Source organism: Carica papaya, chromosome 4 (genome assembly GCF_054855325.1).
Source record: "Carica papaya isolate Zhongbai chromosome 4, ASM5485532v1, whole genome shotgun sequence".
NCBI lineage: Eukaryota > Viridiplantae > Streptophyta > Magnoliopsida > Brassicales > Caricaceae > Carica > Carica papaya.
In genome coordinates this window covers 27,031,439-27,045,444 of record NC_142312.1, presented here as the reverse complement: position 1 = coordinate 27,045,444, position 14,006 = coordinate 27,031,439, and the positions used below count along the sequence as shown (strand labels likewise).

Here is a 14,006-nt window from a genome sequence, read left to right as displayed (position 1 = left end):
GGTGGAATGGGATGAAGAGAAACATAGCCAACTTTGTATCCAAATGCTTGGTATGTCAGTAGGTCAAAGCAGAGCATCAGCGCCCAAGTGGGCTGCTTCAGCCTTTACCGATCATGGAGTGGAAGTGGGAACACATCACCATGGACTTCGTGACGGGATTACCCAAGGCATGTTCAGGACATGATGCCATCTGGGTAATTGTTGACCGACTTACCAAATCTTTCCACTTCTTGGCCATCAGGATGACCGACCCATTGGACAAGTTGACAAGAATGTATATCCGGGAAATAGTCAGATTGCATGGAGTTCCAGTGACAGTGGTATCCGATAGGGACCCCAGGTTTACTTCTCGGTTTTGGAGTAGCTTTCAGCAAGCCATGAGAACAAAGTTGTTTCTCAGTACTGTCTTCCATCTTCAGACTGATGGACAATCAGAAAGGACAATTCGTACACTTGAGGATATGCTCCGAGCTTGTGTCCTTAACTCTGGGGACCATTGGGACGACCATCTACCCCTGATAGAGTTTGCCTACAACAACAGCTACCAAGCGAGTATCGGCATGGCTCCGTATGAGGCGTTATATGGGCGCCCATGCAGATCACCGATTTATTGGGTAGAAGTAGGCGATAGAAGATTGTTCGGCTCGGAGTTGGTAGAGGAGACCACGTCTAAAATAGTTAAAATCAGAAAGAACATTCAGACGACTCAGAGCAGGCAAAATAGTTATGCGAACATTCGGAGGAGAGATCTAGCGTTTGAGAAAGGTGACCTGGTGTTCTTTAAGGTCACTCCTTTCAAGGGAATTAGTAGGTTCGACAGGAGGAGAAAACTAAACCCCCGGTTTATTGGACCTTTTGAAATTTTAGACAGGATTGGTACTGCTGCCTACAGACTAGCACTGCCTCCAGAGCTCTCCAAGGTCCACAATGTGTTCCACGTGTCTATGTTACGTAAGTACAACCCGGACCCCTCTCATGTCTTGGCTCATGAACCGCTTCCACTCCGAGATGACTTATCTTATGAGGAAATACCAGTCAGTATCACGGACCGAAAGAGTAGGATACTCCGCAACCGAAAAATATCATTTGTAAAGGTCGTGTGGCAGAACCACACGCCAAGGGAGGCTACCTGGGAGCTAGAATCAGATTTTAGAGTCCAGTATCCCCATTTATTCGACCAAGAGTAAGGGGCAAATTTGGGAGACCAAATTTCTTTAAGGGGGGGAGAGTTGTAACACCCAAAATTTTGTATTTTATTTTTATTTTTTAATTTATTTTAATTTTATTAGATTTTCGTTTAATTTTATTCTATTTTAATATTTAATTTATAAGGTTTTAATTTAATTTAATTTAAAATTAATAGAAATAATAATAATAATAATAATAAAATAAGGTAAAATTATTTTTGGAATTTAATTGAAATTGATTTTGAGAAAAAGGGGTGAAAATTTGGATTCTGGGGGTGATTTTGAAAAAAAAAATCAAAAACAGGGGGTCAAAACGTAATTTAGAAAAATTGTGCCACGTCAGCAGCCTCGGCCAACCAGGACACGCCGCGTGGCAAGGACGTTGATGCAGGAGGCCACGCGGGACGGAGCCACGTGTACGATTCCCGTGCACGCGATCGAACGGTCCAGATCTCACGCATGCGGACGGCCCAGATCGCGTCGCGATTGACGACCCAGATTTATTCTCATTTTAATTGCGATCGAACGGTTCAGATTAAATCGTGATGGACGGCTGAGATTAAAAGGGGAAAGTTATAAATAACCTCACCTTAACCCACACCCAACCCAGTACCCTCGCTGGAGAAGAAGACCCAGTCACCGGAGGAGCCCGCCGCCGCAACCTGCCGCCGCACTGGAGGATTTTCTGACCGCCAGATGAGGTAAATTTTCTCCCCTTAGCTCGTTTTTCGATGCTGAATCTGCCTATGGCCAAATTGGAGCCAAACCACCAGCCAATCGACCGAAAAATGCCGCCGAAGTCCAGCGGCACCGCCGCGACTTCCCTCAGTTTTTGTCTCCGATGAGGCCCTTCTCGGTTCTCCTTCGATGTAATTTTTACACCACTGTGATCACCATCCTTTTCTCTACAGGTTGACGGGAGCAAAACATCAAATCGCGACTTGTGCTGAAGAAACTGCCGTACCCGAGAGCTCCGTCGTCGGTAAGTCTCAGTTTTTCGTGATTTTTTGGCCCACCGATGGCCCTATGGTTTTTTTATCGCAGAAACCAATGCAAGTTTGGCCGAAAACGGCTAACCCGAGGCGGATCGCTGCCGCGGGCGCGGTGCCGTCGCCGGAGCACGGCGGAGTCACCGTGCCGGAATTTTCGATATTGGCCAAAAGGGCCCTGGGTCTGATTTGGGATTTTTTGGGAACACGTGCAGGTACCGGAAGCGTGTTTCAGTTCCCGGAAAAAAATTCAAGGAATCTAGGGACTGCCCGTAGGCGCAGTGTAAAGTTGATTTCAGACCCCGAAATAAGTAAGGATTTTTCACCCTATTTTCTATCACGGTATTAAAGTTCAATAAATGATAAAACGGTATTTCGTGAATTAATGGATGTGTATAATTGCTTAAGGTTGCTAATGGAGCCCGAGTCTGGTGTATTTGTCGGTCAGTTGTTGTTTGATCTATTTTACAGTTTTAAATGCAGTGTGGTACTTAATGTAGTTATTTTATGGTTTCGTATGCACGAATCCCGGTTTCATTTATTATGGTTTGAATTATGGTGAACCCGATGTTGTGTTGTTTTGTTGGATGTTCATTACTGGTTTACATGTTTATGTTTGATTGGATAATTGAGACCAAGGAAAATGAAAAAAGATTATGTGAATTGATAAATGGATAATGTGGATAGTCTGACTAAATATCCTAGGAGATGGTGGACGGACCGGGTCCGTAGAAAACCCTACCGGGAACGTGGTCTCTCATATCGGACAGGGTATGGAGACTTTATGTATTTTGGCGCCCATACCAGACGAGGTATGGGGACGGTCCATTTCACCCTCATACCGGACGGACTATTGAGATTTATAGTTTTGGCACTCATATCGGACGGGGTATGGGGACGGCCCTGGAATCAAGTTATTAATGTGAATGGTTCACGTGTAGCGGGGACCCCCTATGGATCCCCATGGATACTAGTAGGCTGATAAAAGAGGAAAATTGTTGTCTGATGATTGAAAAACGAGAGTTTGATATGTGTTATGTTATAAAGTGTACATGATTTTATGATATTTATTATGTAATTGTTTTAATAAATTGTTCTCATGAATCTCACTGAGGTAAGTGGACAGTAAATGTTTTTATTATTGATAAATGAGTTTGTTATGAATTATGCTCTATTGATCATTTTTGTTTTCTACCAACCTTTACTTCTGTGACAGTGAGATAGTGTGATGTCGTTCAGATCACGAGGATTTGGTTCTCAAGCCCGTCCCGCAGGAAGACGGCGAGTAAATGTTTAAGGATTTCATAGTTTTATTTATAGCATTCATTACTAGTATTTACCTTAGTTAGTTTATTCTTTCATACGTTTAATACGTTTTTTGTTATTGTGTAAGGATGTTAATCAGAATTTTTATTTCGCTTTCGCACTTAAAATTTTTAATACATACATTTTCTTTAAATTTCCGGGGCCGTTATATGATGCATCTTGAGATGCACTGGAAAAAGAGCAGTAGCTCGCGGAATGCTCAATGCATTATGTTAAACACAAAACAAAAGACTAAGCAAGAGTTGAGATATATCTCAGACACCGCTGAGATATATCTCAGACACCTATATTCTTTAAGTAGGTTGCACATTACAGTGACTCGTCGCACTAAATCATGATGAAATTTTCGATTAGACGAAAGAGAAAATAGGGGATAATTTAGGATCATATTACTTTTTTTCCTAAAGTAGAGCTCAGCTTACACGTTCGCTACAATTTATGTGATACTAGTAGGTTTTGCCCCTTATGAAGACCTTGGATTCAACATAGCATGCTCTTTTTTATTTGGAGTCGAGAGAAGAATTAGAAGATATGAGATGGTGTACAACTTCAGAGAGATGATTGTAGGACTTATTAACACAGTAAAGACATGTACCAGCAACCAAAATGTGAGTAAATGGAGTGATAAAGTGTCCCACAAATTGTGGAGTGATGAGAATGAATTTACTCACAACATCAACTTTATCAGTGAAGATATATTAGGAGATAACAGATGTTAAAGTGTAATAACTTAACTCCAAAATTGTAATCTAATCAAAAAAGATTATTCAGTTGACTAAATCATAAAAGGTTATTTTAATAAAAAATAATTATTCAGTTAATTAAATCATGAAAAATTATTCTGCTGATTTTTTGAAATTTATTTTTTGAAGATTCTTTCCTTCATTCTTGTAACAGTCTTGTTGTTTTTTCTGCAATAACTTTGCTTTACTTGACCTATGTATACAGAGTCAAGTAGTATTGTAAAATTAATCATCTGTTACTACAAATATAAGAATTTCCTTCATTCTTTTCTCTGGACTGTCTGTTGTCCCAGTTAACTTTAGCTTCACAGGCTATAACCATAGACTCAAAGCAAGTTTTTGTGTTTGAAAATTGGTGAAGGTTCTGATAGAAAAGAAGAGACTAGAACTTACCAACAGATGCTTCTTCCAAAGACCTCATCACTTGCATGCTCAGCATCTGAAACGAAAATGATGAAGAGATGATCCGAGGAGGAAATTCTGCAAATGGGTCATGCTCATCATGGTTGCAGAGAATGACAGTTCATCAATTCCCATCAAATCATGTTAAGAACTATGGCTAATAACCCTGCAAATTATGCAGCAGTAGTTCCAAGGAACGCGTAGTTACTTGCCTACAGTCTACAAATTATAAAAACTAGGCTTTTGAAAGATATATATTCAGTCTGACACGAACGAATAAGAGATTATATCAAGGAGAAGATTTTATTGCTGACTTGATTTCTGATATGCAGAACAAGAAGCTTTAGCTAAGAGCAAGCCAGAAGGAGCTCCTTAAACATCGGAAGATCTTGCGAAGATAAAGTACACATGGAGAGTAGGAATGAAGACTTTGACCCTGTTTCTGTTAGCAGTTGAGTTTTTCTTGAACAGTGGTTGCTGAAGTCAGAAAGTTATAATTATTTTTTCTATATTCTGCTTTAGTCGGTAAGTGGTAGTTAAAAGGAATGGTGAAGCATGTTTTGAAGCAAGAAAATCAGCAACTCTTGCTTGTTTTGGTTAACAAAATGGTGTGTTTTATTTGATTTTTTTACTGAGAGTTTGTATTTGCTGTAACAAAATATCTTCTCTTTAAAATGTTATTATATATATGTAGGGCTGATGAACTACAAAACAGAGAGTTCAGATTCTCCAGAAGCTATCCTTACTCTGCTGTATTCTCTTCTGCATTTCCTCTGCATTTTTTTGCTCTTTTTTTTTTCTCACTGCGGACCCACATATTCAGATTTAAGTTTCTGTATTATTCTCTCTCTGTTTTGTAATTACAAACACAAAAACAACAAGCTTTTGCCTCCAACAGTGGTATCAGAGCAGTATTCTTTTAAGGGCCTTGAGTTGTGAGTAATTCAAATGGCTTCAAGTGTCAACTTGCCAGCTCCACCAGTATTTACAGAGGAGAATTATGATTATTGAGTAGTGAGATTGGAAGCCTATCTTCTTGCTTATGATCTATGGAGCGTTGTGGAGGAGTATGTAAGAGTTCCATTACCATATAATCCCACCTTACCGCAGATTAGGCAAGATGCAGAAGGGTCCATCAGGAATTTCAAAGTTCTTTCAATTCTTCATTCTGCAGTGTTTGATGATATATTCCCAGGGCTGGTGGCCTTCAAAATAGCCAAGAAAGCTTTGAATTATTTGAGGGAAGAATATGCTGGGAGTGCTAAAGTGAAAAGAGTAAAATTGTTGATTCTGATAAGAGAGTTGAGTTGTTGAGAATGCAGGAGGGAGAGAGTATTAAAGAATATTCTACAAGATTGATGAATTCTTGTTAATTAAATAAGATTGCTTTGAGAAGAATTTAAAGATCAGAGAGTGGTTAAAAAAATGATGATCAGTCTCCCTGAGAAGTTTGCATCAAAATTGTTTGTGATCGAAGAAACATGTGATCTTGAAAAGTTTACTGTTGCTGAACTTATCACCAAGGTACAGGCTCAGGAGTAGAGGGTTTCAATCACAAATGATGAGATCACTGAAAATACTTTTCAAGTAAGGCAGAGGTACAAGTTTGGGACCTCAATTTCAAAAAATGAAGGTCAATCATCAACAAACAAATAAAGGGAAGTAGCCATCGATTTCAAAAGATTCATCATAAAAAGAAAAATATCTTCCTTGTGGAAGTTGTGGTAAATCCAATCATCTTGAAAGTAAGTGGTAGAAGCATGTACAATGTAAAATTTGCAAAAAATATGGTCATTCGGAGAAGGTATCTTGGAAGAGAAAAAATTAAGTATCACAGTAAAAGAATGGGTCTCAACAACAGCAACATCCACTTAAGTAACAGGAAGTCTATTTTGCTAAGAACCATGAACATCAGGAAAGTCATCTTTTCATGATGACTAGGGCATCTTGTGTGAGTGGAAGTGATTTCTGGTATGTGGATAGTGGGTGCACAAGGCATATGGCCAAGGATTGTATGTTGTTCAACAACTTGGATGTTAATTGCAAAACTAAAGTGAAACTTGACAATGGACAGTTGTGGAAGCTCAAAGAAAAGGCTCAATACCAGTTCAAACTAAGCGAGGTATTAAACTCATAACTGATGTGCTCTTTATTCCTGTTTTAGAACAAAATTTGTTGAGTATTACTCAAATGCAAAACAAGAGTTATTCTATTTTGTTCAAAAATGATCACCGCTTTATTTATGATCTTACAAATTTGCTAGTAGCAAAAATCAAGAAAAATGAAATTAGTTATGTGTTTGGTCTAAAATATGCAAATCAATATGTTTTTGTTGCTAAAGATCATTTGACCTGCTTGTGGCATAAAAAATTTAGTCATGACGATGTTGACTTTTTGAAGTTTATGCAAAAGAGTAGGGATGTGCTTGTTGATAAATCAATATTTCGGAATTTGGATAAGAACCAAGTTGAAGAAAGAAGCTCATAGAAGATGCAGTTGTTGTAACTTCAAGTTCCCAAAATGTTCCTGTTGAAAAGGCTCAACTTGATTCTGCAGAATTTGATGATCCAAATGCAGACACACTAGACACAAAGACTATGTTATTGGTAGAGAATTATGAAAGGTGCAATTTGGCCATCATTGAACCAACAAACTATGAGGAGGTTATGACGTACAAGGAGCGGCAATTTGCTATGCAGGAGGAGATTTTCATTGAACAACCTCAGGGGTTTGGAGTTGATGGAAAGGTTGACATAGTATACAAGTTGAAGAAAGCCTTGTATGGCCTCAAGCAGCTAGTACAACAGTTTAAATAACTGATGATGAAAGAATTTGCTATGTTAGATTTTGGAGAGATTCCCCTGCAACATGGCAGGACAAAAGCATATAAAAGGTAAGTTTCATTTTCTGCGCAAAGCTGAGAAGAACCAGGAGATCCATTTGGAGCATTGCAGATGAGAGGAGCAACTTGCTGATATCCTAACTAAATCTCTGCCAAGGGACGGTTTAAGACTTGAGAACCAAGCTTGGACTATTCGAAAGAAAACTCAAGAAGTGTTAGCAGTTGAGTTTTTCTTGAACAGCGATTGCTGAAGTCAGAAAGTTGTGATTATTTTTTCTATATTCTGCTTTACTTAGTAAGTGGTAGTTGAAAAGAATAGTGAAACATGTTTTGAAGTAAGAAAATCAGCAACTCTTGCTTGCTTTGGTTAACAAAATAGTGTGTTTTATTTGACTTTTTGGTTAACAGTTTGTATTTGCTGTAGCAAAATATCTTCTCTTAAAAATGCTATATATAATACAACAGAATAAGGACAGCTTCTGGAGAACGTGAAGTCTCTCTTTTGTAGTTCATCAGCCTTACATATATATATATATAATGCTGATGAACTACAAAAGAGAGACTTCACGTTCTCCAGAAGCTGTCCTTATTCTGTTGTATTCTCTTCTGCATTTTTCTCTGCAGTTCCTCTGCATTTTTTTGTTCTCTTTTTTTCTCACTGCAGATCCACACATTTATATTTAAATTTCTGTATTATTCTCTCTCTGTTTTGAAATTACAAACACAAAAACAGCAAGCTTTTGCCTCCAACAGTTTCCTCCAATCTTGGCGCTTTAGGAAGATATTGGAAGAAACTCACTTCTCAATTTCTCTGCTATTCTTGCTTTTTCTTTGACCTTTTTGTTTAAAGACAAAAACTCTATTTTGGAAATCCCGTTTTACCACCATTTTTTTTAGCATAGATATTAGCCAGCCTAGATAGTAACGGAACAGACAAGACAAACAAGAAGAGACCCACAGTCTCCTTATATACATATACGCTTATGTTTTGTCCCTTTAAGTTCCTTGTCTCTTCTGTTGTAATATGAAGAGCTAATCATTGATTAATGCCATATACAAACACACAGAACCATAAATTTTTTGTATAAATAAAAATATGGAATTTACGACATGAAATTTGTAAAAGATTAAGTAGAATACACAAAAGAATTAGTATAACCTAATCTTACATCTGAAGTTATCTGATTATTGATCCATATAATGATGTAAATTATACACAAAGTTGTTAAGACAGTGGTATTTGGATTTGGAGCACTACCAATCGTTTCAGAGTACAATTAAATCTAAAAAGTCAATAAATTTTTCAGACTTCCATTTTAGCTCACAATGATATTCTATCTACCAGAATTTCATGAGCAAAGTTTTAGATAGCTATTGTAGAATTATAGAAACCAAGAGTGGTATTACGTAACCATGAAAGTGTTATTAGTATATAATATTCAGTAATTTTTATTCCAACTTTTCTTGGTTAAGATAATCATAAAAATTAATATTTTAAAGTGTCAACCAGAATCAATTCTCTACGTGACTAAGATACCATTTCATAAGCAAACAAAAGAATGTCCACGTGATCACACACCTGTGTGTGTGTGTGTGTGTGTGTGTATATATATATATGAAGTTTTCACTGCCCATTGACCCATCTTCTCACCCAAACAAGGGCTTAATTCTAAAAATGAAAATCTTGTTTACCATTTTCCTCTTCTTCATCTCCTTCTTCTTCCTCCTGAGAAGAAGATCATCAAAAAGGTTGCCTCCTGGTTCACTTGGACTCCCAATAATAGGCCAGAGCCTTACTCTTCTCCGAGCTATGAAAGCCAACACAGCAGAGAAATGGCTCGAAGAAAGAATAAGGAAATATGGACCCATATCAAAGCTGAGCCTCTTTGGCAAACCAACAGTCTTCATTTATGGACAAGCTGCAAACAAGTTTGTGTTTACTAGTGATAGCAGCATAATTGCTAATCAGCAAACCAAGTCGATTCGGATGCTTCTGGGGGATCGTTGTCTGCTGGAGTTGTCAGGAGAAGATCACAAGCGCGTTAGAGATGCTCTTGTGTCTTTCTTGAAGCCTGAATCATTGAAGCAGTATATAGGGAAAATGGAAGAAGAAATCAGGTTGCATATTGAGAAGCACTGGCAAGGGAAGCAAGAGGTCACGGTATGTTTGAGATAATGATATTTATAAAATATTTCATATCATATGTATTCATTTTAGAGAATCACAGAAGTGAAATTAAAAAGGAAGAGAGAAAAAGATATAAAGTGAGAAAAAGTTTGGGTTACGAGAGGAAAAAACACGATAGAAGGGAAACCATTTCAATTTTTTTAAGTGAAACTGACCAGCTTATCCGTTCTTTTTATGAACTCTCTTAACTGATATAGGAGATTCAATGCTTTTAAACTAGAAATCAATTTCATTTTATCATATATATCCAATGAATCAAGTCATATTTAAAATGCTGAGATCTTTTTTAGAGAAGAAAACCTAAACTTTCATTAATAACATGATTTTTAAAAAAATAAACATATTCTAAATCTAAGTAAAAATAAATCTTATTTAAATTCAAACTAATAAATAAAATAAATTATAATTTTTACATTTATTTTCAACACTCTCCATTAATGAAGAAATTATAATCATCAAATTTATTTTGTTGGAGCACTTCTCTCCAATATTTTTTGATTGATTTTCATATTTTAAAATATTTATTTTCAATTGTTGATGCACTTATCATCAACATCCAATTATTGATACGGTTCTCGTCAATTTTCAATTATTTAGTGTATTTTTCATCAAAATTTCTTAAAATACTTCTATCCAAATCTCATTATTTTCAACCACATCTCACAAATAAAAAAATTGTAGATAAGTTTGCATTTTCACATGGCATAATTGATAATTTTTTCTCATTAAAATGAGAGATGAAGCCAAAAAAAAAGTGTTGAAGGTCAAATTTAATATATGAAACTCTATTTTTTCTTTATATTTTTTTTTACAGATTCATGATTAAGAAAAACTCTAATATCACTTGTTGAAATTATTTTCACCGAAAAAAAATAACATAATTTTTTTAAAATATAAACATATTCTAAATATAATTAAAAATAGATCTTATTTAAATTTAAATTAATAAATAAAATAAATTATAATTTTTACATTTAGTAAAAATGTCATATAACCGAGTTATTTTCCGGTATGATACTAAAAAGTCAGGAAAAGATAATGAAGAAAAAAGTATATTCATCAAGCAAAAGAAAAGGAGAGAGAGGGATTCAAACCCTTCCATAGTTCTTTGTTCTAAATACACCGCTTATATCTAAACAGAGCTCAACTTACATGTAAGCAATTATTCGTGAAATGTTGGTAGGTTCTGCCTCTTATGAAGAATCTCACTTTCAACATCATATGTTCTCTTCTATTTGGACTTGAAAGAGGAATTAGAAGAGACCAACTAGTGGGTTACTTTCAAGAGATGATTGAAGGAATGTGGTCTGTCCCAATCAACTTGCCATTCACACGCTACAACCGGAGCCTCAAAGCAAGTTCCCAGGTTAGAAAATTGGTGAAGGATCTCGTATTTGAGAAGAGGATGGAACTTGAACAGCAAGGTGATCCTCATAAAGACCTCATCACTTGCTTGCTCAGCATCCGGAATGGAAAGAATCAAGAAATGCTAACGGAAGAAGAGATTGTGCATAATGTTATGCTGATCATGGTTGCTGGACATGACACTTCATCAATTCTCATCACTTTCTTACTTCGTGTCTTAGCAAATGACCCTGCCATTCATGCAGCAGTACTGAAAGGTACACATTGCAACGGATTACATAACACGAAACAGACACAATTTAGTAACTTTACAATTTAAACCAAGTATAATGGTAAGGGATAGTAACTTTGTGAATTGAAGAGGAGAAAACCGATATACCCATATGGTAATGATAAGGGATAGTAACTAAGTATACCCAGATGGTAACTTTGTCAATTGAAGAGGACAAAAACTTATATATCCAGATGTTAAAATCTTGTGAAGTTGTTGACTTTTGATCTGCAGAACAAGAAGGAATAGCTAAGAGCAAGCCAGCAGGGGCACCTCTAACATGGGAAGATCTTGCAAAGATGAAATACACATGGAGAGTAGCCATGGAAACTCTGAGAATGGTTTCTCCAGTCTTTGGAGGGTTTAGGAAAGCATTGAAAGACATTGAGTATGGTGGGTACCTTATTCCCAAAGACTGGCAAGTAAGTGAAAACTCAATGCTCAATTTTATTCTGATATGCTTACCTATCCTTTCTTTTTGCTACAGCATGCCAAATCAATTTGTAGCATAGCTTCTAATTGATACTCCTAATGCATGTATAGATATTCTGGGTAACGAACATGACGCACATGGATGAAAACATATTCCCTGAACCATCAAAATTCGATCCAACAAGATTCGAGAACCAAACATCAGTTCCACCATATAGTTTCATTCCATTTGGAGGAGGACCCAGGATTTGTCCAGGATATGAGTTTGCAAGGATCGAGACCCTTGTTTCGATCCATTATCTTATCATCCGATTTACCTGGAAGCTGCTGCTTCCAGATAATTCTTTTGGCAGAGATCCAATGCCAGTACCGGCTGGGGGCCTACCAGTCAAAATCATGCCCAGAAACTTGGACAGTCTTACAGTCTACTGATATATTTACATTGACGTAAGTCATGCAAACTACTGGGTACATATCAATATCCTCCAAGTCTACAGTTTGATCACCATGTATTACAAAGGCGTTGACCAGACAAATTTACTCTAGATACTTGCATAGGAACATAGACAAAGAAATTGCTATGTATATTTAGAAAACAGAAGACTCAGCAAGAGTTAACATGTATCTCAGAAACCTGAATTCTTTAAGTGGGATGTACATCACAGTGACTCAACATAGTATTAAATCATGATGAAGTTTGCAATTAGATGAAAGGAGAAATTGTTGGACGCAAAAACTTGCTGTTTTTGTTTTTGTAATTTCAAAACAGAGAGAGAATAATATAGCAATTTAAATATGAATGTGTGGGTCTGCAGTGAGAAAAAAGAGAGCAAAAAAATGCAGAGAAAATGCAGAGAAAAATGCAGAAGAGAATACAGCAGAGTGAGAGACAGCTTCTGGCAAAGTGAACTCTATACATTGTAGTTCATCAGCCGTACATATTTATATCATTTTTAAGGGAAGATATTTTGCTACAGCAAATACAAGCTGTCAGCAAAAAATTAAGTAAAACCCATCATTTTGTCAACCAAAACAAGCAAGAGTTGCTGATTTTCTTGCTTCAAAAGATGCTTCCCCATTCCTTTCAACTACCACTTACTAACTAAAGCAGAATAAAGAAAAAATAATCATAATTTCCTGACTTCAGCAATCACTGTTCAAGAAAAACTCAACTGCTAACAGAAGTAGGGGATAATTTTAGGATACCATTATTTTCTCCCCCAAAATAGAGCTCAAGTTACATGTTAGATACAATTTCTGCAACGCTAGTAGGTTTTGCACCTTGTGAAGACCCTGGATTCAACATAGCCTGGCTCTTTTCTATTTGTAGTGGAGAGAAGAATTAGAAGAGATGAGAAGGTCTACAACTTCAGAGAGGTGATAGGAGGACTATCTGTCGTCTCAGTTGACTTTACCTCCACATGCTATAACCACAGACTCGAAGCTAGTTTTCGTGTTTGAAACTGGTGAAGGATCTGATACAAGAGAAGAACGAACTTGGCAACAGGTGCTTCTTCCGAAGGCCTTATCACTTGCAGGCTCAGCATCTGAAATGAAAACAACGAAGAAATGATCTGAGGAAATTCTGCAAATGGGTCATGCTTATCTTGGTTGCAGAGAATGACAGTTCATTCATTCTCATCAAATCATGTTAAGGGCTATGGCTAATGACCATGCAATTTATGCAGCAGTAGTTCCAAGGAATGCATAGTTACCTGCCTGCAGTCTGCAAATTATAAAAGCTAGAATTTTGAAGGACAAGTACCTTGTTATTCAAAGAACAGAAAATTGATATATTCAGTCTGACCCAATCCCATAAGAGGTTATATCAAGGAGAAGATCTTATTGCAGACTTTGATTTCTGATATGCAAAACAAGAAGCTTTAGCTAAGAGCAAACCAGCAAGAGCTCCTTAAACATCGGAAGATCTTGCAAAGATGTATACATGGAGAGTAGTAATGAAGACTTTGGGACTGTTCCCTCCAATCCTTGGTGCTTTATGAAGGCATCGGAAGATATCGGAAGAAAATCACTCCTCAATTTCTCTGCTATTTTTGGGTTTTCTTTTTAACCTTTTTGTTTACAGACAAAAACTCATTTTGGAAATCCCGCTTTGCCACCATGTTTTTAGCATAGATATTAGCAAGCCTAGATAATAACAAAATATCTCCCTGATTTTTGCAGGCAAGACAAACAAGAAGAGACCTACAAAGTCTGCATATATATACATATACGATTTAAGTTTTGTTCCCTTCAGTTCC

At 36.8% G+C, this 14,006-nt stretch overlaps 1 protein-coding gene and 2 long non-coding RNA genes across 3 annotated transcripts; 2 read left to right on the top strand and 1 right to left on the bottom strand.

The window, feature by feature from the left end:
* Window positions 1-5,194: 5,194 nt before the first annotated feature.
* On the top strand, window positions 5,195-7,865 carry LOC148266509 (uncharacterized). Its single transcript, XR_015818634.1, has 2 exons — window positions 5,195-6,769; window positions 7,060-7,865. It is a non-coding gene; the product is annotated as an uncharacterized LOC148266509 (long non-coding RNA).
* Window positions 7,866-9,069: 1,204 nt separating this feature from the next.
* On the top strand, window positions 9,070-12,451 carry LOC110810929 (cytochrome P450 716B1-like). The gene is made up of 4 exons (XM_022037248.2): window positions 9,070-9,650; window positions 10,861-11,299; window positions 11,548-11,735; window positions 11,857-12,451. Exons 1-4 carry the CDS (start codon window positions 9,105-9,107, stop codon window positions 12,175-12,177), a joined length of 1,494 nt encoding a protein of 497 aa, XP_021892940.2. The 5' UTR covers window positions 9,070-9,104; the 3' UTR covers window positions 12,178-12,451.
* A 407-nt stretch (window positions 12,452-12,858) lies between these two features.
* On the bottom strand, window positions 12,859-13,865 carry LOC148266508 (uncharacterized). The gene is made up of 2 exons (XR_015818632.1): window positions 13,511-13,865; window positions 12,859-13,292 (listed from the first exon to the last, which is right to left on the bottom strand). It is a non-coding gene; the product is annotated as an uncharacterized LOC148266508 (long non-coding RNA).
* Between the last annotated feature and the right edge of the window lie 141 nt (window positions 13,866-14,006).